The sequence below is a fragment of the Phycodurus eques genome, chromosome 1 (assembly GCF_024500275.1).
Source record: "Phycodurus eques isolate BA_2022a chromosome 1, UOR_Pequ_1.1, whole genome shotgun sequence".
NCBI classification, from domain to species: Eukaryota; Metazoa; Chordata; class Actinopteri; order Syngnathiformes; family Syngnathidae; genus Phycodurus; species Phycodurus eques.
The window spans coordinates 10,390,254-10,415,691 of record NC_084525.1 but is presented as its reverse complement, the minus strand read 5'-3'; the positions used below and the strand labels follow the sequence as shown (position 1 = coordinate 10,415,691).

The following is a 25,438-nucleotide window of genomic DNA, read 5'->3' as shown; positions in this document are numbered from 1 at the left end:
CTCTCTCTCTCCCCAGCATTTACCACCCCCTCGCCTGTGCACCTGTTCCCAATCAGCACTCATCACTGTTTGTATTTAAGCCTGCCTGACCTAGGGATCCGACGCCAGGGTATTCGCACTCATTTGTGGTACACAAGCCGACTCTTGTGTTCCAACTATTGTGTGTAAGTTTATTATCCGGCGACCTGTACCTGTACTCACCCACTTGTGTTCTCATTCAGTGCTCCTCCCATACCTCCCACTCCAACCACGGCGTCAAGCTCTTCCACCTCCTCACGTTCCCGCTTCCTCCACAATCCTTGTTCCTACGGACCACTATCACGCCTTGGATACGCAAACTCTGAGCCACTTCAAAATAAACCATTCTCATCTACTCCCTCCGCCTCAGTCTGGTTTTGGCTCCAGTCCAATTACATATGATTACATATCGTGACAAGATTACTCAACTATTATTCAAGTTTCTGTAAAAAAAGTGGTATGATAACCAAAGAAGCTTATGCTATAGATTTAAGATATACAGATTTAAGCAAGAATCATGGAAGTTGACACACGATTTGCTTTGGCAGGCCACATAAAATGATGTCGTGGGCTGGAGCTGACCCCCGGGCCTTGAGTTTGACAACGGCGCCTTAACGTGTTATAACACTGTTGCATTTATGCTGTTTTTGTTAGCTCGTCTAAGGTGTTTTGCATTGTGTGTCAGTATTAGGCCGGTAGACTTTTGTAAGACAAAGTTATGTGGTTTGTTTAATTACATGGCGTATAATTATCTCTGTTGTATGTTTAATTTTACAAAAAAAACCTCGACTGGTGGTGGCAATAAACAGCTTGAAAGAAGCACTTGGATTTTTTTGGGATTTTTTTTTTGAATAATTGCTCACTATCTACCATACTGCTGCTTATTGTGAAATTCGCTGGCAATGTGTGTGCATGGTGTTTATGCTTTGCTGATTATTCATTGTCTGAGTGTTGACCATACAAAACAAATAAATCCAAACGGAACACCAGTCTCCGTTTTAAGTGCTTTACCATCATTTTGTGGCATCTATAGGCAATTACAAACCCGTTTTTGGGCGGGGCGTATATAATTTATTTGTAGATTTTTGATATTCGCGGCAGGGCTCGATCCTTATAGCAGGGGGTTACTGTAATTGGGCCAATGAGTCATTCCAGTCAGTGCCATCCTTGGAGAAAGTTTGCAGTTTTATTCCTATGACATGAAGCCAATTAAGCGTTCCTCCATGTCGCCATGGTTAGAAGTGTTTTTATTGATTTGTTCCTGCTATTCTGTTGTTATTCTCAGATTTCTCTCATTAGCATTAGCAATTCTGAGTTCAAGAAACAATTATTTGAAAGAGGTGCAGAGCAGAAGAACAAGACGAAGCTGTTGTTAGCGAGTCATTCAGTTTCTGTCTTTCTAATTAGTCCAACCTGGAAGGGGGAATTAGATATGTGGGCCATCAGGTGGGAGTGTGTGTAGGTTAGGCACTGATCCAGGTTCCTCTAATCCGATCGGGGGTGGGGGTGTTAGATTGAAGGCTGCAGAGGATTATGGGATTAGGAAGCGGAATATGCCACATGAGACAGCCACATCCTCCGTCACCATGTTGACAAGAAATTCGGCAATAGATTTCATTAAGATTCAACAGAACACATCTCCATAATGCCATGAAGTCATTTCTGGGACTTTCTGGGCCCGTAGTCTCTCTGCCCTATGATATTTCCGGATATTCTGTATCCATATCCATGTGTGATATTCTATACCACACATGGTAATCAATCAAAGCACTAACTAACTAACTAACTAACTGCACTTCATCCACTCTCACGTACTTTGTTCTTCTGTTGGTGATTCCAAGATAACAAGGCTTCAACCAAAGACTGTTTTTCCCAATCTTTAAGGACCCTGCAGGAACCTTTATACTGTATGGCAAGTCAAGTCAAATCAAGTTTAAATAGCCCTTAATCACCAAGAGTCTCAAAGGGCTTCACAGGCCCACAGCTCATAAAAATCAACAACATCCCCTGGTTTAGAACCGCCATCCAGGAAAGGAAAACCACCATTTCGGGGGAAAATGGGGGTGGGGGGGACCTTGAGAAGGAATCACAGATGGAGGGATCCCCCTTTTAGGATGACCATGCTGCAAAGGATGCTGAGAAGGCAACATTTATCTCATGGTATAAGGCTGTACAATGGTAGTTAAAAGAGCAGAAGAGTCCATTTAATGAAATGAAGTGCTGCAGGTAGACACCGCCGAAGAAGTGGTTCTCTTCAGGACTTGAGAGAAGAGAGAAGTGGAAAACAGATCACAATCCAGATGTCAGGGGCTGAGGGATTATTATTATTATTTTCTTTATGTTTTTTTTTAAGATTAGACATTTTTTGAATGTCAGAAGCTTTACATCAGCATAATCATTCTTGTAGCCAATGTCAAAAAATTTCTTAAATATGGCCATGGATGGGGAATATCTTGCATCTCTGAATTTGTTGCATCATCGTTGTTGATGGTTCCTGGTTCAGGTTTTGCCTTATAAATCCCCAAGATCTCAATCAATCAATCAATCACAGATAAAGACACAAATAACTGAAAGTCCATTTACTCTAAGTGGTTCACGAAGTACTGTATTTGCACTTCAACGCGACCCTTGGATGGCTGGATGCTTCCCTCCACTGGTGGATACCTGCTACTGACCATGCAATTTCCAGCCCGGTGACGTGCCTGTTACCATGACGACAGCAACACTCAGGCAGCCCAGTCGCCTCTGTGAATGACACAGACGGTTTGATTTTACTTGGGAGGACAATAGGAGTGAAGAGGAGACAGTGAGCTTGAGATGAGAGTGATCTACATTAAACTTTGTGTGTAGTTCACACATTGATGTCTTCTAAAAGAGCGTCATCACCACTGGTGGGTGGGGCCCCAGATGCAGAACCACCGCACCCATCCAGTGTGCACTTGAATGTGTGTTTCTACACACATTTGTATTTGCTGCTGTCAGACTGAGCTGGTGAGTTTTGGTCATGTTGTGCATATTTTTGTCATGTTGATGTTGGCAAGACATACAGTATGCAGAGAAAAAGTGTGAGGAAACTATTAACTATATGCCATTCAACACAGAGGCTGAAAGGAAGAATAAATGTCAATGTTAAAGTCATCATTCTGACTTGTGGTGAAGTATATTTTGCTTGGAGTGTTTCTGATCTCAAAGCACCACAAACCTATTAGTAATGAAGTTACAACTTAAACTAGTTTTTTAAATGTCAAAATAACATTGTAACTCAAGTGTGACTTTCTGCATTTGTTGTTTATTTGTATCCAGGTTGTTGTAGAAATGGTGGCTTACGGAACTCCTCCCCCCTTGGAAACAACCCTGCGTCCAGACCCGGTGACCAAGCCTGCGGGCGGTATGTGAATTAAAGAGAGGAAAGTGGTTGAAAATAACAAAGTTCTCACAGAGACTTTAAGTCATTCAGAGAAGACCTGGTTGTTAAAGAACAACACACTCTTAGTTAAATATTGTAAAATACAACAAAGACTCGAAGCAGACTGGCTGTACTGTACAAATATTTGCTTTTGTTACCTGAACACCGTCACTGGGTTGTCGTCTCCTGCTGCACTCCTATCCCATCATCCCTGTACCTGGCATAGATTTTACATTTAATTAATTCGTAACTTCACCATGATGTTGCACATATTTCTGGGTGGCAAAAAAAAAAGAAGCTTGATGGTGCCCCTCTATGTCTTTTGACCAAGGCAGAGCCATTGAGAAACAGGGGAAATGGCTCGAATGATGATATTATCCTTCTTCTCGACCGTCATGAATTTGTTGTTCATGGAAAAAAGAATGTTAGAAGAGGGAAATTGCTTGCAGTAATGGCACCAATAGTTTACATTTCAAATGATTAATTGATTTGAAAATAGATTTGTTGCGAATTCTGAAATACTCTAGGTCAGGCATGCCCAAAGTCCGGCCCGCGGGCCAAATCCGGCCCGTGTCCAAATTTCCTCCGGCCCGAAGCATCATGTCATAAAATCAATAATATGTGGCCCGCCAGCACAGTTTACCACAGTAAACAATACAGACATACAAAAAAAAAAAAAGCCATTTTATATTTCACCAGAGGGTGGCAGTAGACCTGTGGCCGCACTCTCGTTGTGTGACCCCTTTGTGAACTTTTACCCCTGTGGTATGTTTTTAGCCTATTTCTAAAATGGCAACTGAAACTAAAAAGAGGAACGTTGACAACGAGGTCCGCAGTGTCCAGGACAAGTGGATTTCTTCACTGACATGCGAAACAACTGTGTCTGCCTAATTTGCCAAGAGGCTGTGGCTGTTTTCAAAGAATTTAATTACCAGACGAAACATGCTAACTACGACAAGCTACCGGCGAACAAACGCGCTGAAAAACTGAAGCCACTGGAAGCTCTTTTGATAGCACAGCAGCGCTTTTTCACAAGAGCCCGTGATTCAAATGAAAATTCTACAAAGGCGAGCTACGAGTCTCAGTGAATTGATTTTTTGTGATGATCAAACCACAGTTTTGTCAAATTTCTGTCATCTTATTTGACTATACTATAGTCAAATCAGATGACTATATTATACATTATAATAATAGTATAATCACTATACTAGCTGCATAGCCACTATACTATTCTTTGTCAAATGGAAACTGGGATGTGATTTGTTAAAACAAAATCAATAAATACATGTTTCAAAAAATGTCAGTCAACTTTTATAAAATAGTTAATTTGTATTTAATTTATTATTATTTTAACCTTTAACTACCCTGGTAATGCAATTGAAAACAGATTCTCATTTGCAATATCGACCTAGCTGCAGACAGCAAAGTGATATAGTTAAATATTTACATGTTAATTTACAATGTTAATGGTTGGAGGAATATCAGGCCGAATGGTCGGCCCCCATACATTTTCGTCTGACCAAATATGGCCCTCTTTGCAAAAAGTTTGGACACCCCTGCTCTAGGTAGCGTGATCATTGAGGGAGTGTCACTCCCAAATGTGTTTTTCACCTTGCCGACTGGGGGAGGAGGTGTTTAGATCAAATGTGGGCATGTGAAGCCCTTTGAGACTCTTTATTTTATTTATTTATTTATTTTAATTTAAAGGCTATATTAGCGGAGATGGGCTCCAGCAAGCCCGCAACCCTCGTGAGGGTAAGCGGTACGGAAAATGGATGAAAGGACAAATAAACTTGACTCGACTTGACTCTTTTGAAGCTGAAATGGAAAGCATGATATAGGGCTGATATTAACTAGCAGGCTAGCTACTATGTTTTGCTCAAGTTCCATAGGCAACCCACGCAAATGATGATGGAGTTTTGGTCCCCAGTCTGCCTCTGTATAAGTGGCTACTATGTCTTACGATCTTTTTTGTACAACTATTCACTCCATTTTTTCTTTCCAACCTACAGTTTCTATTATTTATTTAACCTTTTTGGGGAAATGTGTCGGCGTAACCTCGAGCACAAGTTTTTGTCAAGCTTTCAATTCAGGTCAATTGTAGTCAATCACTTTTCTGCCACCCGGAAGTATCCCTCCACGTATGGTTTGTAAACGATATGAAATGGTTTATGGTTTATTATGGATGAGATAGGTTTTAGCTTCAAATAATAAAGAAATACAAGTTGAAAAGAACAAAGAAAGATTTTTAAAAATCTGAAAAAAGTTCGATACTTTATTCAAGAAAGAAATGCAATTTACGGTGTAAAATAATATATTTAATGCAGCAATGATGACATACTACTAAGCCATGAGTGACAAGGAAGGAGTGTCTAATCAGCCTTACATCAGAGTAGAGTAAACTCCCCAATGCTGCGCCTGTTGCCGTGGAGATAAGAGCTGAGTCTGATACCAGCTGCTCTTTGTTTTCACAGATGAGCCAAGCAGAACTACAGAAAATCAACTATTTGGAGGAGTTGATTATTAAATTAATTCATTCCAGCCCCACAAAAAAAAAACACCAACAAAAAAATTTGTAACATTTTTTTGATCAGAAAAAAATAGCACTCAACAGCATTTTACTTCATAAAAACATTGAGTAATGTGCGAACAGTTCCTCAAATGACACAATTAAATAAAATGCAAAGAATTAGACAATTTGTGCATCCTGATTCCATGCTTCAATGCCCATTGACATTGTGCTCCTTCTGGTGTGTGAGCCTAAGCCACCAGGGCACAGTCTGATACAGACATTCATACTTAACAAAGCTAAATTAAGTGACTCAGTAAGCTGCAGTAATATTTGTCGGTTTTTCGCAGAGGATAAAGAATATACAGTTTGCCTGTGTGTATTGTTATATTGTTCGTCTGCACGATGCTGCACCGTGTTTAAATTGCTGTTGCTGAAAGGATCGTAACTACCAGAACATTGATCCTAGTTTTGTTAGCCTATCTAAATCAAATTGCATTGTATGTTAGCATTAATCTAGAAGACTTTCGTATGTTATGTGGTTTGATGAGTTACACAATGTACAATTCTCTTTGTTTTATGCTTATACTTTAATTGGGAATGCCAATAAACAGCATGAAGCTCTTTAAATGTTCACGAGCTGCTACTTGTTTTAAAGTTCCCAGCTACCATTTAGAACTCGTAACAATTTTTTTTGCTTGAAACTCAAGACAACAAACCGACTGAGCAAGGGGTCTTATCTCAAGAAACTTGTAAGCCAGGTCACTAGTAAGTGGAGGGGCCACGGTACTCTTCATGTGTATCCACGTCTGACATTTTTGTTTGGTGGTGTGTCATGAGATTTTCCCATTGCAAAATATGTGCAGTGGATCAGTAAAAGTTTGAAAGTTGTTGGTCTAGCGTTGACAGATGTATCTCTAGTGTCTAACTTATGCAGCCCACAAGTGTAGAGCTTCAGGTGGCCAACGTGTGGGCCAGAGAACCATGGTTAAGAATCACTGGTATGAAAAATGAAATAAGGAGTACAGTTTCTTCTTTTAAGATGAGAATGAACTGGGAGACAGATAAGTAATAATTCACTTATCTAAGCTTACTTCAACTTGTGTGTTTTTGTTTTCTTCTAAAGGCCTCAACATGGATGGCAGTAACATTGCAGCCTTGATTGGAGGTGAGATAAACACTAAGGGCCCAATTTTCGAGACTGGTGTAAATCTGGTGCAGCGGGCAGCATAGATCTGCGCTACAGGTGGGTTAGAACTGCGTACAATTTGTAGACCAGTGCAGCCCAGTGGATCCGAGAGTGGGCGGGCAGTACCATTGGGGGCGTGTTTACAAAAACTTAATTCCTAGCCAATCAAAGGGGGCCCAGGCAGTCATAGTAACATGGGAGGAGGTGAGTCCACACTTAGCTGCATGGCGGTGCTCCTTAGGCCGGGGGCTGGATGACTGCTTGGTGTTGGGGCTCCCCTCTCATGACCCATAGCTGGGATAGGCTCCAGCACGTCCACGACCCTAGTGAGGAGGAGCGGCTCAGAAAATGGATGGATGGATAAATATGTCCACGGATTTCAGTATCTGTCCCGATCAAATTCACCCAAATCGTGTTAGACCTGCAGTCTATCTTGGACCAAGATTTAGATGTGGTCTTAGCAGGCGTAATTTTAGACGGACGTTCTGCCGCTAAATTGTCACTCTGATGAGCTCATGACCAAGGACACTCTCTCGCTGCTCCAGAATGCCCATCTTGGCGCAGACCGGTCTGCCAAATTGGCAAACATGTGCAGGGAGCCTTGCGCTTGGACAAAAATCAGAAACCGCTGGCCTTTGCCCCGTGCCGCAGATGCACTGTCTATGAAAATAGAGCCCTTTATGGCAACTTCTGCTTTTGCTCATGTAATTAAAATGCATGAATTCTAGTATTGTATTTTATGGTTGTGTGTTTCCTCTTGTAGGTGTCATAGGTGTGATGCTGCTAATCCTCATCTGTGTGATGGCACTGCTCTGGTGCCGGTCCAGACATAAGGGCTCCTATTTCACCTATGAGATGGACAACCAGGATGATGATGATGATGATCATGATGATGATGACGATCATCATCATGATCATCGTCATGATCATGATCATGATGTTGACTGAGTTTGCTCTGATACAGAACTCCAACACAAACTTCGTCTTGAGGTTACAGTGGACGACTAGCTCAGGAAGATGTGAACTTTTTACAGGAATATAGTGACCGTGAAGTCGCAGTTCAAGATTTTGACACACTTTCTCATTGTGGTTGTTATTCTCCAAATATTACTACACTTTGCAGATTTGTGAGAGAATTCCCAAACTGTCCTGTTAAATTAGTCAAAAAGTTACAAGAAAAGGAAATTAACTAAAACTATTAAAATGTTGCAGGATCTCTCGTTAAAAAGAAAGAAAAAAAACAGCAGAAAAGTGTCTAATTTTGTAGGATACAGTGGATATATAAATTCGACACACCCATGTTCCCATGCCAGGTTTGTGTGATGTCAAAAATCTAAACTTCAGCTTTCAAACCTTTTTCCACTTTATTCAGGTTAATCAGAGGTGCTTTTTGAATGGTGGCATGTGCTGACTCTCATTTAACATGAGTTTGACTGTGAGTTTGAATGGTTCATTCTGAACACAGTCATATCCCCAGTTATAAGACGTTCCAACATTATCTCAGTTGTTTATTTGTACTTCCCCATGTTAAAATGTTTTATTTTTTTCTATTGGGTTTTTACAGTTTATAGGTTGAGTCACTGATGGTGTAGCGGAAAACTCTCCTGACTTTGGTGCGGGCAGCGTGGGTGCAGTTCCCACTCAGTGATGGTGTGAATGTGAGTGCGAATGGTTGTCTGTGTCTATATGTGCCCTGCAACTGACTGGCGACCAGTTCAGAGGGTGTAGTCCGCACCTTCGCCTGAAGTCAGCTGGGATAGGCTCCAGCGTCCCGCGACCCCAACCAGGATAAGCGGTGTTGAAAATGGATGGATGGATGGATGGTTTATAGGTCACATTAATGGTGGAAAAGGTTTTGAAATGATTTATCTTAGTCTCAGATTTTACATCACAATAACCTGGCCTTTGAACAGGTTTGTTTAGACATTTCATATCCACTGTAGATAGATACTCTGTATTTAACTTGTAAAATATCTCTCTATCTATATATATATATATATATATATATATATATATATATATATATATTCCTAATGTGAAATATGAAAATAAAATAAATATAATAATTAATCAGGTGCCAAAGCTTCGAACTTCAAGAGATGACGTTTTGTAATTTTGTACTTATATATATTCTCTGAGTAAGTAAAATGAATTATGAACAGCACCACCCTGTGGCTAAAATGTATCACTGTATCCAGGTGTCGGTTTGCCACAGACTGAAACCACTTGTCTGCAGGAAGGAAACTAATGAGATAAATAACACTGCATTTCCCCGAATTGCTCACTGTTGGCCAGAAAAAGGATGGTTTGGAGGAATACTCTAACCCGTCAGGTCCGGCAGATTTTTTCCTGAAACATTCATTTTACGAGTCATTTATAGAAACTGGTAGGTTGAGGCTCATTTCCTGCTGCCTGTTTTTCATCACTGCAACTCGAGCCAACAATGATGCAGTCAATATTATCTCACATTACAGCTGCTTCATGCCAGCAGTTTCCAAGGAGGCTGGGTTAATCTGAGAACTCATGAGGTGAGACAAAACATTTGGATACATTCACAGGACACAAGGAGGGTCTTATTCTGAACAATGATCAGTGCAGCCCTATGAGGGGGGCTCAGGACAGTGCAAACTAGGCCGGTCCCAAGCCCGGATAAATGCAGAGGGTTACGTCAGGAAGGGCATCCGGCTTAAAACTTTGCCAAACAAATATGAGCGTTCATCCAAAGAATTCCATACCGGATCGGTCGTGGGTATGGGTTAACAACGTGCGCCACCGGCGCCGTCAGCCTGCAGGGCGCCGGTGGAAATGCAGCTACTGTGGGTCGAAGTCGAAGAAGAGGTGGAAAGCGGGATCTTTGGCAGAAAGAGAAGAGGAAAGCACAGAGCGTATAACTGAATGTGGGGACTTTGAATGTTGGGACAATGACAGGAAAATCTCAGGAGTTGGTTGACATGATGATGAGGAGAAAGGTTGATATATTGTGTGTCCAGGAGACCAGGTGGGAAGGCAGTAAGGCTAGAAGTTTAGGGGCAGGGTTTAAATAATTTTACCATGGTGTAGATGGGAAGAGAAATGGAGTCGGGGTTATTTTAAAAGAAGAGTTGGCTAAGAATGTCTTGGAGGTGAAAAGAGTATCAGATCGAGTGATGAGGCTGAAACTTGAAATTGAGGGTGTTATGTATAATGTGATTAGTGGCTACGCCCCACAGGTAGGATGTGACCTAGAGGTGAAAGACAAATTCTGGAAGGAGCTAGATGAAGTAGTTCTGAGCATCCCAGACACAGAGAGAGTCGTGATTGGTGCAGATTGTAATGGACATGTTGGTGAAGACAGGCAGAGCAGAGAACCATGTGGTGGAAGCTGAGACAGGACGAGTGTTGTGCAGCTTTTCGGGAAGAGGTGAGACAGGCTCTCGGTGGACAGGAGGAGCTTCCAGATGACTGGACCGCTGCAGCCAGGGTGATAAGAGAGGCAGGCAGGAGAGTACTTGGTGTATTTTCTGGCAGGAAAGGAGAGAAGGCGACTTGGTGGTAGAACCTCACAGTACAGGAACTCATACAAGAAGTGGGACACTTAGAGGACCGAGGAGAGGCGAAAGGAATACATTGAGATGCGACATTGGGCAAAGGTAGAGGTGGCAAAGGCCAAACAAGAGGCATATGACGACATGTAAGCCAGGTTGGACACTAAAGAAGGAGAAAAGGATCAATACAGGTTTGCCAGACAGAGGTATAGAGATGGGAAGGATGTGCAGCAGGTTAGGGTGATTAAGGATAGAGATGAAAATATGTTGACTGGTGCCAGTAGTGTGCTAGATAGGGGTAGCTTCGAGGGGTTGATGAATGAGGAAAATGAGAGATAAGGCAGAGTAGAAGAGGTAAGTGTGGTGGACCAGGAAGTGACAATGATTAGTAAGGGGGGAGTTAGAAAGGCATTAAAGGATGAAAAATGGAAAGGCAGTTGTTCCTGATGACATTCCTGTGGAGGTATGGAAGCATCTAGGAGAGGTGGCTATGGAGTTTTTGACCAGCTTGTTCAATAGAATTCTAGCGTGTGAGAAGATACCTGAGGAATGGAGGAAAGGTGTGCTGGTGCCCATTTTTAAGAACAAGGGTGATGTCCAGAGCTGTGGGAACTATAGAGGGATGAAGTTGGTGAGCCACACAATGAAGTTAAGGGAAAGAGTAGTGGAGGCTAGACTCAGGACAGAAGTGAGTATTTGTGAGCAACAGTATGGTTACATGCCTAGAAAGAGTACTACAGAGTACCCAGAGAGGAACTGTGGTACTGCATGCGGAAGTCTGGAGTGGCAGAGAAGTATGTTAGACTAATACAGGACATGTACGAGGGCAGCAGAACAGTGGTGAGGTGTGCTGTAGGTGTGACAGAAGAATTTAAGGTGAAGGTGGGACTGCATCAGGGATCAGCCCTGAGCCCCTTCCTGTTTGCAGTGGTGATGAATAGGCTGACAGATGAGGTTAGACTGGAATCCCCGTGGACCATGATGTTTGCAGATGACATTGTGATCTGCAGTGAAAGCAGGGAGCAGGTGGAGGAACAGTTAGAAAGATGGAGGCATGCACTGGAAAGCAGAGGAATGAAGATTAGCCGAAGTAAGAGAATATATGTGCATGAATGAGAGGAGTAGTGGGAGAAGAGTGAGGCTACAGGGAGAAGAGATAGCAAGCGTGGAGGACTTTAAATACTTGGGGTCAACCATCCAGAGCAATGGTGAGTGTGGTCAGGAAGTGAAGAAACGGGTCCAAGCAGGTTGCAACGGGTGGAGGAAGGTGTCAGGTGTGTTATGTGACAGAAAAAGCCTCTGCTAGGATGAAGGGCAAAGTTTATAAAACAGTGGTGAGGCCAGCCATGATGTACGGATTAGAAATAGTGGGACTGAAGAGACAACAGGAAGCAGAGCTGGAGGTGGCGGAAATGAAGATGTTGAGGTTCGCTTTCAGAGTGACCAGGTTGGATCAAATTCGAAATGAGCTCATCGGAGGGACAGCCAAGGTTCGATGTTTTGGAGACAAAGTTAGAGAGAGCAGACTTCGATGGTTTGGACACGTCCAGAGGGGATGGAGCTGCCAGGCAAGCGAGCTAGAGGAAGACCAAAGAGAAGGTTGATGGATGTCCTGAGGGAAGACATGCGGGCAGTTGATGTTCGAGAGGAGGATGCAGGAGATAGGCTTACATGGAAAAGGATGACGCGCTGTAGCGACTCCTAAAGGGACAAGCCGAAAGGAAAAGAAGAAGATCAAACGAATACACATTTTCACACCAGGGACTGATGTTGAATTGGCATCTGAAGTGTACTGTTTGGGATCGAACTCCTGTTGTGAATGTTACCGTTCAGCTCCTTGTTAGAGAACTGCAAGTTGTGCAAAAGGTGCTGAAACACTGGACATGAGCTTTAAAAGCTGACAGAATGTCAAATTAAGTTAACCTGTACAGGTTATAGTGCATTTTAGGGTCATTCTGAAATTTCACCCAAAAGACCAATATCCATGACTTTTGGGCAGTAGTGCATGTTCAGTGTATTAAGCTATCATTTTAAACTGACACGATGACAAACGGCGGCACGCTGGCCGACTGGTTTGAGCGTCAGCCTCACAGTTCTGAGGAGCGAGGTTCAATCCAGATCCGGCCCGCCGCATCGTTTTATGTGGCCCTCGAAAGCAAATCATGTCCGTCGACTTCATGTTTCTTGCGATAATATTAAAATTGCAAATTGTCTTCACTTGTAATAACGTTTAGAAATTGCAAGCACTTTTTCTTGCCAATCCCCCTTTTAACATGATTTTAATATGAGTTGGAAAAACATGTTTTTAAAGTCTTATGATTTAAAAACTAGTTATCCATCAATTTGTTGTGTATGTGTAATTATATGAGGTGATAATTCATTTATATGGGTTCATAGTCATAACGGCCCTCTGAGGGAAGTCTAACTACGATGTGGCCCGTGATAAAAATGAAAAATGAAAAATGAAAACACCCCTGATATACTGTATTATATGACTATACATATACCTGTATACGTTTATATGATTATATTTACATGGACTAATGAATTAGGCATTAAAACAATCTGTTCTTCTTCTCAGTCTGCCCGGGATGCTATAAATGGTAAGCAGAGCTGCCAACACTCCTCTGGCACTCACCCCTATGGGATGAGCCACGGGTCTGAGCCTTAGACCAGATCTGGCTGGCTTGCGATGGAAAATCACCATGGCATCAGGCCTCTAATTTTGAGCGGCTTTGACCTGTAATCAGAAACCTTTTTCTCTGTCTGGGCTAATTTGAGAAGAGATTTGCTAAGGAAATATTTTTAAGCCAGTACTTTTCTTTGGGAAGAGTAACATTTGACCTTTACAATTTTCTTGTGTCAACAGAAATGTGCAGTGCATGTAAATATGTTTATGACCTGATTGTGTGGTATAGGTTGTCTTACAGCAACGCTCATGTGGGTGCAACATCACTCTGTTCACTTATGGAAGTTCCAAGGTGACCTGTACCATGTGACCATCCCCAACAAATAGCCATTTCAAGGTGCTCCCACTTTCTTTCTTTCTGGACTCGCAGCATCTAATTTTCATTCCTTCACTCACAATAAATACCGTTACATTTTCACTTTATTGGTTCTCTTTGTCGGTGTTTCCCAACCTTGTAAGCCAAGGCACATCTTTTACATGCGAGAGAGCTCATGGGAAAACGACTAAACAAATGTCACAAAGTATTTAAGGGGTACCTTGAGTTAGGAGTGCCCTAACTTACAAGTTTTATTAAGTGACCAACAGTCCTTTGGCCAATATTTCGCTGTGCGTTGTGAGCCTAAATTTTAGTTGTAAGCGGGCTTCAGATGCACCCCTGCTCGAGTGAAGTGAAAAAAGGAGAGCCACTGTTGTCAATGCACATTCAGACGTTTATAAAACGGGACAAACAGTCAAACACACAAATACAAAATGAAAACGCTCGCAAGGAGCATGGTGCAGGCACAAACACTGAATGTCACTCACTTAGTCACACCCCTTAAAAGCACACATGAACACACAAATGTACTAGTGTGCGTGTGCGACTTTCGGCTTAATTACACATCCTAAAACCAGTCTATTTCTTTGCATTTACTTTTATTACATGGTTTTTACAATACAGTGCAATTTCTATTTATTACAAACATGTAACCCCCCCCAATTTTTTTATTTTTTCCGAGGCTGGAACGAATAAATAACATTTCACTTCATTTCAATGTGGAAACTTTAGTTGATATATGAGCAATTTGAGAAATGAGCTTTGACATAGAATTAATAAAAAAATGTGGGTAGCGTCATTGAGTTCAGAAAAACTGTACAAATTTTACTTGTATTATTATTATTACCACTGCCCGTTTTTATTCATTCGTCTAATGAAATTATTTTGTTTATCGTAAATAACAAAAAAATAAACAAATTCAAATATACATTCGTCATTGCTTTATTTGAATAAATAAGTTGTTAACGCTTTACAATTCCATTAATTACAAATTATACAATAAGGTATGAATGAATTCATTTTATAATATTTTTTTTTTTTTTACGTTTCTTACATACACGTTTTAACTTGGCCTCTCCGGGTGTACAGTAATGCTTACTCGCTTTCATACTAGTCTATAGTACGTACTAGCAAGTTAGTACACTAGTGCAAAACAAGCCACATTTAAGGTTGTCCTTTGGGTTAGCGCACCTCTCTCAATTGACTTTATACATGCTCCTATGTAGTCCACCTTAAACACCGTACAGTAACGTGTGCGTGTGTGTGCGCAGCCACATTCGACTCCTTCTCAATTTCATCACTACAGCTGCTCGGGCGACACACTGGCGGATCTCCACAAACCGTCACTTTAATAAAAGTACCTGCAGTGGAACTCTGTGACCGTTTTCGTCGTGAGTTTGTCAAGTTGTAGCAGACTGCTAGCTTCTGATGGGCGTTTCGACGGAAAGAAAGGAGGGGGGGAAAGTATTGATTCATTTTTTTAAACTTTTCCTTTCTCTGCGGATGTGATTAATTTTGGTGCGTCCGGACCCAAAACGTGATTAGACCACCTTTGTGAATTTTGGGGCTCGGATCTCAACATGCTGGCGAGCACTGCCATTTACGCCGTGAGGAAACGGAAGAAGCCGCTTCAAAAAATGTAAGTTAAAAAAAAAAAGGAGTATGGAGTATGATTACTGTAATCATACTCCAACCAAAGTACTCAAACTACAGCAACAGTACGCTCTTCACCTCTGTTCTATTCTGTTAGCATGTCACTACTGTACAGTATGTCGGAAGGAATATGCTAAAACAACATGTTGCTTTTAACAGTGCTCCATAAAGAATTTAAACGTTGCGATGTTTTCTATCGCAGAGATGTATACTGTATTTACAGTATGTGGAAGTACATATACTTGTGTAAAAAAAATATATTTTCTGGTAAATAGTATAGTAATGATTATAATCCTTTATTTCAGTTAAAGTTTACTGTACAGGCTGAAATGTACTTAAGAAGTAAAAACAACAAATTTTTTTTTTTGCTGTCAGTTTCATACAATACCCGTTTTGTTAGCTATAATCAGGGGGAGGAGGGTCAGTAGTTTTCCTCTCTTTTATTAAGATCCATACTGCTCATATTGAGAAGAAAAATCACTGAACACTTGCTGCAGGTGAAATGACAGGATAATCAGGCCTGAACTGGCAAGCCCTGCTTGAGCAAGGCAAACAGCAAAAATTGATAAATTACCTGACTACAACTGGCGAAAAAGGAAAATACCTGTATGCTTGTGATCAGATTAGACAGAGAACGCCAGAAACTGGAGTTTTTTTAAAGATCACTCAAGACAGAACAATTTCACCATCAATCATTATTCTGACAAAACAAACAACAACAAGACATTTTTTAAACAAGGCCATGGATGGGGGATATCTTGATTCTCTGAACATGCAGCGTCATCACTGTTAATGTTCCCTGGTTCATGTTCATCCATGTTGCTTCTGTCCCTTTCTTATGCCTTATAAGCCCCCAAACTCCCAATCAATCAACAGCTCAACTGCGGCTGACTTGACCTCTCGTATTTCCGTCTTTTTTTACACCGTGTCGTCGTACGTGAAGGTTGAAAAAAAGTAACAAGCCTATGACAAATTAAGGACTAGAACGTACAGATGTTTTGAAATGTAGTGATTAAAAGTCAGAAAAATAGAAAATGTAATAAAATTAGATAATACATGGTGTGATGCTGAGAGCCACCTTCACACTATACATTGCTTTTTCATGCTCAAAGACATGCTTGAATATGTGCAGGATTTTTTTCCTCTGCAGTGTGCAGTTAGTGTAATATTAAGCCCATTCACTATAGAAGACTGCCCCACGGTGGTTACGCAATATGAGTAGAGTGAGTGCAGGCCCACCCAGTCTGTTTAACAAGACAACTGTTGCCATTTCACGCTCACTGTACCATTTTGAGCCATCCGATTCTCCTGTGTGCCCATTGAGTGCTGCGTTTTGGAGGTTGTGGTCAGCATGAAAGCAGACCACACACCAGCTTGATGTCCCTCTAATTTTTACAACACTGAAACAAGTTACTGTGAGACGTTTTCAGAGATTTGCAGATTGGTGTCTTCAGAAACAGATTGGTGTCTTCAGAAACTCTGTGCAGTCATCAAACACAGTGAAAACAAAGTACAAATGAGCACATCAATTTCAAGATCATGTCAAAATACATCCATCCATCCATTTTCTGAGCCGATTCTCCTCAATAGGGTCGCGGGCGTGCGGGAGCCTATCCCAGCTATCATCAGGCAGGAGGCAGGGTACACCCTGAACTGGTTCCCAGCCAATCGCAGGGCACATACAAACAAACAACCATTCGCACTCACATTCACACCTACGAGCAATTTAGAGTCTCCAATTAATGCATGTTTTTGGGATGTGGGAGGAAACCGGAGTGCCCGGAGAAAACCCACGCAGGCACGGGGAGAACATGCAAACTCCACACAGGCAGGGCCGGGGATTGAACCCCGGTCCTCAGAACTGTGAGGCAGACGCTCTAACCAGTCATCCACCGTGCCGCCTGTCAAAATACAATGAAGCCTATAACTTTTTATAAGCACAAAGACAATTACCTTGTTCCTTCCGCTTGACAAGGGAGCTAATTAAAGATTCAGGACTTCAACTCTGTTTCTTCTTTCTGTAGCTTTGGTCCGTCCTTGAGATTCAGGATTTATGTTTCTCTTCTGCTTTGTGCCCTAGACCTCTTCTTTCCAAAGTCCCAGGGAGCTCAGACTAATTTTATGTTTGTATGTGACATCGCCTTGAAAGTGGTTTGCTATTACTGTAAAGCTTTGTGACATGGAACTGATTGCCTAAGAGTACATCATTTACACTAGTGAAGTTACAAGACCAATCCAGTTAATTCTTTACTGTGAGTCAGGAAAGCAGGTCACACATGCTTGATTTTTAAGATCTTAACCAATTTTTAAAACGTGAGAGACACATGATGACGAAAAAATCTGCATTTGTGTGTTTAATGCTATTCTCGTATGTTGATAATATGTAGTGGAATAGTGCACTAAAGGATTTTGGTATAATAAAAATACATTTGTATATTTGTCTTGGGATTTCTTGTAAAGCTAGGGACATACTTCATTTCTGGAGACTGGAGTGCCAATTCACAACAGAAATTATATCGAGGCAAATTCAGCAGGTCAAGGTCCTCCTTATACTAACTGAACCTCAAATCAGCAAGCACTTGGCAACGGAGGCAAGGAAAACCTCCCTCTAAAGAAGAAACCTCTAACAGAACCCAGGCTTTGTGGGGCGACCCTCTGTCTCGGACGGTTGGGTTGAGATGGAGGGACAGAGGGTAGATAGAGAAAGCAGGATCGAGGGGTTGAGCGACGAGACAAACAATGGGCACAAAAACAGCCATACTGTATAAACAAAAGTACCGGTTATAGTCACTTAATGAAAGCAACAACGGTGATAATAGTCCGTTCCCAACACCACCCTGCCGCGACCTCGCCACTGCCAAAACCAAGTAAATAAATGCACATTCGCACAGTGGTTGCAACTTGCTCCATTCGGTTAATTAATATGTAGTGACATCAGAGTGACGGTGACAATTGCTGTCAACTGAAAAGGAAGCAGTGAGTCTTGGCTGTGAAACCTTATACTCTGGTCGCGGTTGGCGGCCTTCCACCTCTAACTGCAGTGACGTGCAAAGGGGGAGGGGTTGGGCATCCAAATGAGCTCTGGTGGGCATTGATGACCCCCTACCCCCACCCCCACTCAATTGACAATTGGTTTTCAGGGGCATATAAGTTCGATCTGCATTGTTTGATTGTTCAGAACTCTGATGGGTGTGTAATACTTATTGTTTATGTTGGCTTTTTTTGTGTAAGTTTGATTGTTCTCCCCGTGCTTGTGTGGGTTTTCTGGAGGGACATGTTGCAACAAACATACGTGATGTTAATTTTTTAAATTCTAAATGTCCATATATTCCATAGAATGATATTTAAAAGATGTTTTTTGTTTTAGTGGTTTATTTTCAAAGGGACATTACCAACTATTTACATGCTTACTAGTACAGTGTTATCTGTTGTTTTTTTGTAAAACCAACAACATGGATCATTTTAAAAACATTGTCATCTAAAATGCAAAGAAATCATTCCCATTTTTACTGTCATTGTTGCATAAACATATCCTAACATGTTTTTGTTTTTTTTTAAAGAGAAAACAATCGTTTGTTCTTAAAAGTCCAAAGGGTTCCTCTTCACCTCTGTCAAACACAGACCCTTCATTATTCCAAAGGAGCTAGTTTGAAGCTGCTCTTGGGAATTGCTTGGGAAGCGGCTCCAACTACCGGAGACAAATTCCTTGTGTGTTTTTTGGATAAACTTGACAAATAAAGATGATTCTGATTGTGATTCTGATTCTCCTCTTCCTTGGTTTGAATATGTTACAACAGTAGCCTCTTTCACAATGACTATCTAACCTGTTTTTTCCCCAGTCCTGTTTGCATGATTATTGGCGCTGATATTCAGCATTTTGACACATCGGCCTTAGCCTTTTTTTTTTTTTTTTAATCCAACGGCCAATATGAAATCAATTCAAAACAAGGTAAACTTCAGGGAACTATTTTCTGTATTTATTTTCAACTCATTTAGGACAGCCCTTAGAGATGCAGCACCTCATTTTTGAGGGGGTCCCAACACAAATACAGAAAATACAATAATGCAAAACATACAACAACACACAAAAAACATAGATACACATTGCTCTACTACTGTCCGCAACCCCCACACCCCAAGTATTTATTAAAATTTTCAGTCAACTTCATGAGAGATTCTGCTGAACCTGGGAACTCACTGTACATTTTGTTCTTGTTTGAACTTAAAACAAAGATAAATGAAAGATGAACATTTCAGTTATATTGAAATTTTGGAAAACTTTATTTATTGTTGAAAACTTTAGGGACGTATATAATTTCAGTTTTTAATTTAACTTTATAAGACATGCTGCTGAGCCTGGGAGCTCCCTGCAGTTTTTTCTAGAATGTTAAAACAAATGTCTATTGTCTAAGATGAATAAAAAGCTCAAACATGTTGCAAATCTTTAAAGCTCTTTAATAAACATATGCTTAAATACATTTAAACAATGTTAAGTGTTGGAGTTTGTATTATTCAAAATATTACTTTTACTTTTTCAAATATTATATTTTACTTTTTACTACAAATGGTCCTCCTTGACTAATAATAATCAGTAACAGCCCGAGCAAACCATATCGGTCAATTAAAAAATATGAGAACTTAGATTCGTCAGTTAACCTAACATGCATGTTTTTGGAATGTGGGAGGAAGACAGACTACCCAGAGAAAACTCACGCGAGCACGGGAAGAATATGCAAACGCCTCAACCTTAGAACTGTGAGGCAGATGCTAACCACTTGAACAAAATATTACTTCTTGCAAACAAATAAATAAATCCTGAAGCCTGCCCTGTGCATAGTCTGATAACTAGAATGTTTCTAGCTGTCCAAATAGCTGGCACTGATTCATTTCCTTTTAACTGTGTCAGAACTCCAGTGTCAAGAAGCAATTTCCGTTCTCTTGTTCTGAAAAGGTGTCTCTTCCACTCGAGACCAAGCACCTTTGTGTGATCGCAGGGGAATGTTTTTTCAAGTCCAACTTGATCCCATATTGCGCTGGCAGACACACCCCTCACATGGCCGATGTGCCAGATAGCGCTAGAGGCAGCAATACTGGCCTCTTTTTGTTCTTGTTGAGAGTCCTGCCGTCAGGAATGCGTTGATAGCATCTTGCCTTCATCTTGGATCCATCGTTTTCTGGAGGATTATTGTAAGCAGATGGCTGTTTTAACTGGAAGGAATGAAAGAATGTCCACATTTAAAACTTTCAGCTCCAGCCATGAACGCACCACCAACACTTGTCAAAGCTTTGCAATAGTTGACTAAAATGTCAACTTTTATTATTCCCACTTACTGTAAAAATAGATGTCGAAGAGGTGGAAAGCGGGTTCTTCGGCAGAAAGAGAAGAGGAAAGCACAGAGCCTAGAACTGAATGTGGGGATTTTGAATGTTGGGACAATGACAGGAAAATCTCGGGAGTTGGTTGACATGATGATGAGGAGAAAGGTTGATATATTGTGTCTCCAGGAGACCAGGTGGAAAGGCAGTAAGGCTAGAAATTTAGGGGCAGGGTTTAAATTATTTTACTGTGGTGTAGATGGGAAGAGAAATGGAGTCGGGGTTATTTTAAAAGAAGAGTTGGCTAAGAATGTCTTGGAAGTGAAAAGAATATCAGATCGAATGATGAGGCTGTAACTTGAAATTGAGGGTGTTATGTATAATGTGATTAGTGGCTATGACCCACAGGTAGGATATAACCTAAAGCTGAGAGAGAAATTCTGGAAGGAGCTAGACGAAGTAGTTCTGAGCATCCCAGACAGAGAGAGAGTTGTGATTGGTGCAGATTGTAATGGACATGTTGGTGAAGGAAATAGGGGTGATGAAGAAGTGGTGGGTAAGTACGGCATCCAGGAAAGGAACTTGGAGGGACAGATGGTGGTAGACTTCGCAAAAAGGATGCAAATGGCTGTAGTGAATACTTTTTTCCAGAAGAGGCAGGAACATAGGGTGACCTACATGAGCAGAGTTAGAAGCATGCAGGTGGAATACATCTTGTGCAGACGATGTAATCTGAAGGAGGTTACCAACTGTAAGGTAGTGGTAGGGGAGAGTTTGGCTAGACAGCATAGGATGGTGGTGTGTAAGATGACTCTGGTGGTGGGGAGGAAGATTAGGAAGACAAAGGCAGAGCAGAGAACCATGTGGTGGAAGCTGAGACAGGAAGAGTGTTGTGCAGGTTTTTGGGAAGAGGTGAGACAGGCTCTCGGTGGACAGGAGGAGCTTCCAGAAGACTGGAACACTGTAGCCAAGGTGATCTGAGAGGCAGGCAGGAGAGTACTTGGTGTAGCTTCTGACAGGAAAGGAGAGAAGGAGACTTGATGGTGGAACCTCACAATACAGGAAATCATACAAGGAAAAAGGTTAGCTAAGAAGAAGTGGGACACTGAGAGGACCGAGGAGAGGCGAAAGGAATACATTGAGATGCGACATAGGGCAAAGGTAGAGGTGGCAAAGGCCAAGCAAGAGGCATATGATGACATGTATGCCAGGTTGGACACTAAAGAAGGAGAAAATGATCTATACAGGTTGGCCAGACAGAGGGATAGAGATGGGAAGGATGTGCAGCAGGTTAGGGTGATTAAGGATAGAGATGGAAATATGTTGACTGGTGCCAGTAGTGTGCTGGACAGATGGAAAGAATACTTCGAGGAGTTGATGAATGAGGAAAATGAGAGAGAAGGGAGAGTAGAAGATGCAAGTGTGGTGGACCAGGAAGTGGCAACTATTAGCAAGGGGGAAGTTAGAAAGCCATTAAAGAGGAGGAAAAATAGAAAGGCAGTTGGTACTGATGACATTCCTGTGGAGGTATGGAAGCATCTAGGAGAGGTGGCTGTGGAGTTTTTGACCAGCTTGTTCAATAGAATTCTAGCGCGTGAGAAGATGCCTGAGGAATGGAAGAAAAGTGTGGTGGTGCCCATTTTTAAGAACAAGGGTGATGTGCAGAGCTGTGGGAACTATAGAGGAATAAAGTTGATGAGCCACACAATTAAGTTATGGGGAAGAGTTGTGGAGGCTAGACTCAGGACAGAAGTGAGTATTTGCGAGCAACAGTATGGTTTCATGCCTAGAAAGAGTACCACAGATGCATTATTTGCCTTAAGGATGTTGATGGAAAAGTACAGAGAAGGTCAGAAGGAGCTACATTGTGTCTTTGTAGATCTAGAGAAAGCCCATGACAGAGTACCCAGAGAGGAGCTGTGGTACTGCATGCGGAAGTCTGGAGTGGAAAAGAAGTATGTTAGAATAATACAGGACATGTACGAGGGCAGCAGAACAGTGGTGAGGTTTGCTGTTGGTGTGACAGACGAATTTAAGGTGGAGGTGGGAATGCAGCAGGGATCAGCCCTGAGCCCCTTCCTGTTTGCAGTGGTGATGGATAGGCTGATGAGCCTGGTACATGCGAGCCTGGTACTTTTGGTGAAAAAAACCAAAACAAACTATTGCAGACTTGGTATGCTGTGCTTTATGAATACTTCAGGTTGTCTCATGCTTTTTAGAATTTCAAGTCAGTGAGAGGTGATCCAGCTTCATGTTGTACATGTTGTGATTCAGACTGGTACCTTCGTTCCCATGATCTTGTCATCAACTTGTGGGGAGATGAGGAAGTCCAGGTTGTCTCCTAGTAAAAAAAAAGCAATTCACATTTTCTCATATTCTCCTGCTCACATTTTCTCATATTCTCCTGCTTATATTTACCTTTTATTTAGTGTACTCATGTTCTGAACTTGTTTTCACAATCTGTCTTGCAGACCCAAACTGCCACCTCCTGAAGGTGCCAAATCAAACCCGTCCAAACGGCACCGTGACCGACTGAACAGCGAGCTGGACAAACTGACAAGCATGCTGCCCTTCACCGAAGAGGTTCATGCTCGGCTGGATAAGTTATCCGTACTCCGTCTCAGTGTGGGTTACCTGAAGGTTAAGAGCTTCTTTAATGGTAAGTCTCAGCAGCAGAACTCAGAGCTGCACAGTACCTTTGTGAAGTATAGCTTCAAACAAAATCAATCAGCAGTGTCAAAGTGACTTAGCAGTGCCAGAACCCATAATTTATTGAGTTAGTTGTAGGGATAATGTCACATGCAGTCTGACATAACTTTGCAAACACTAACACTGGGACAGTAATGTGAGGACAAGGTAAGCAATTTTGTTCTACGGGAGCAGATAAAAAAGCACCTAGAACTAGCTTCTGTAAGAAATGACAAATATCTTCAGTGGGCCTCATTGTCAAAAGTGAGGCTCGGCTTTGTTGTTGTTGTTTCCAGTTTCCACCAGTGTCTGCATAATGCTTGAATCGCCTTTTGCAGATGCAGACTTACTGAAAGATAGAATCCCTTTTTGCAGATGAGGCATCTTGGTGTAGGATCTCGTTAACAGGGTTACTAAATCCCTGTGTTGCTGTGAAATTGGCCCTTCTGGCACACCATATATTTGGAACTGACCTTTTGGCCAAAGGAGGTGGAAAGTTACGGGCCAGTACGTCAGTGTCTGTGTCTGTGTATGGTTTATGAGCACAAACATACAACCTGCCTTGTGTTCAGTAGAAACTTCTAGCAATGAGCTCATATGTCATCCATGTTGAATTCTACACCAATCAAATTAGGAGTGTTTGCTGAGGCCAATCAGTAAAACACAGTGGATGTCTTGCAATATGTTATGCTCCCTTCACCAGAGTACTTCATATTTGTCTATTTAATCCCTATCATTGTCATTCTCATCATCCATCCATCCATCCATTTTATGAGCTGCTTATCCTCACAAGGGTCGCGGGAGTGCTGGAGCCTATCCCAGCTATCATCGTGCAGGAGGCGGGGTCCACCCTGAACTGGTTGCCAGCCAATCGCAGGGCACACAAAAACAAACAACCATCCGCACTCACATTCAATCATATTCATATTCACATTCAATCAACCTAGCATGCATGTTTTTGGTATGTGGGAGGAAACCGGAGTGCCCGGCGAAAACCCACGCAGGCACGGGGAGACCACGCAAACTCCACACAGGTAGGGCTGGGGATTGAACCCCGGTCCTCAGAACTGTGAGGCAGACGCTCTAACCAGTCGTCCACCGTGCCGCCCATTCTGATCATATCAGAGATATTAACTATGGTCTCCCTTGTAAAACCCTAAGACCATTTTAACTTTGACGACCACCTTCCATCTCCCTCCTTCAATGTCTGGAGTTTATTGCTAGTCGGAACCCTCAGATAATACATTACTTTTGACTAATCCCTCCCCCAAACTAGCACCGCCCCCATCTGACCTCCATAAACCCTGTTGAACTCCAGGTTGTTGTTGAAATGGTTCGACCTGTTTGCCTTTCACTGGGACAACTCAGGGCTTTATGTCTTCATGGGGCTTAGCACACCCATTCATACCCACCACACTAGAAAGTTTCACAGTGTAGCTTAGTTATCCTTCAAAGACTCTTTCAAAGTAGCCCTGCATCAGAAATACATTGTGATGCCTGTTATTATCCTACTCACTGACCTTTTAGTATTAACAACTTCTCATTACTGTTTCTTTTCGGATTATGTTTCTTATGATATAATGAGATGTTTGTTCATTCAGTGGTCCTCTTATGGGCCCTCATCACTGATTATGATTTGTACTTCATGAGCCCCTCCAGCAGAGAATGGAGGATATTGCCTTTAGATCAGTTCTTATGTGTCATAAGTCCGAACGGTGTTGTAAACGTTGTATAGTCTGTTTTTAAAAGACAAATGTTATAAGGCGCTTGAATAGTCAAATACAGTGGAACTTTGATTTACAAACTCAATTCATTTCCAGACTACAACCGCAAACCAAAATGTTCACGAACGGAAGCAATTTTTTCCAATAAAATTAATGGAAATTAATAATCCGTTCCAGGCCCATAACCAAGTCAGTTTCGCACACGGCCGGTGCAGACGCCTGGCAAGTGAATAGAAATAGAATTCATCCGTTACTGCCCCAGAGCCAAGTGACGTTCCCCTTGCAGATGCCCGAGAAAGAGCGCACAGCGGGGCCCCCGTCCATGCCGCGAGTCTTCAGCCGATCTGTCGGACACTTTCCAGGGCTTACTAATTGCATTATCACTTGTACTTTTTTTTTTCTTGGG

General features: G+C 41.9%; 1 protein-coding gene across 1 annotated transcript in view; it reads left to right on the top strand.

Annotated features, from left to right (window-relative positions):
* Positions 1-14,936: 14,936 nt before the first annotated feature.
* LOC133402630 (aryl hydrocarbon receptor-like) overlaps positions 14,937-25,438 on the top strand; it is a 45,322-nt gene continuing 34,820 nt past the window's right edge. The window contains 2 exon segments of the mRNA XM_061676591.1: positions 14,937-15,290; positions 23,092-23,279. Coding sequence (XP_061532575.1) covers positions 15,232-15,290; positions 23,092-23,279 — 247 coding nt within the window. The 5' untranslated portion in view covers positions 14,937-15,231.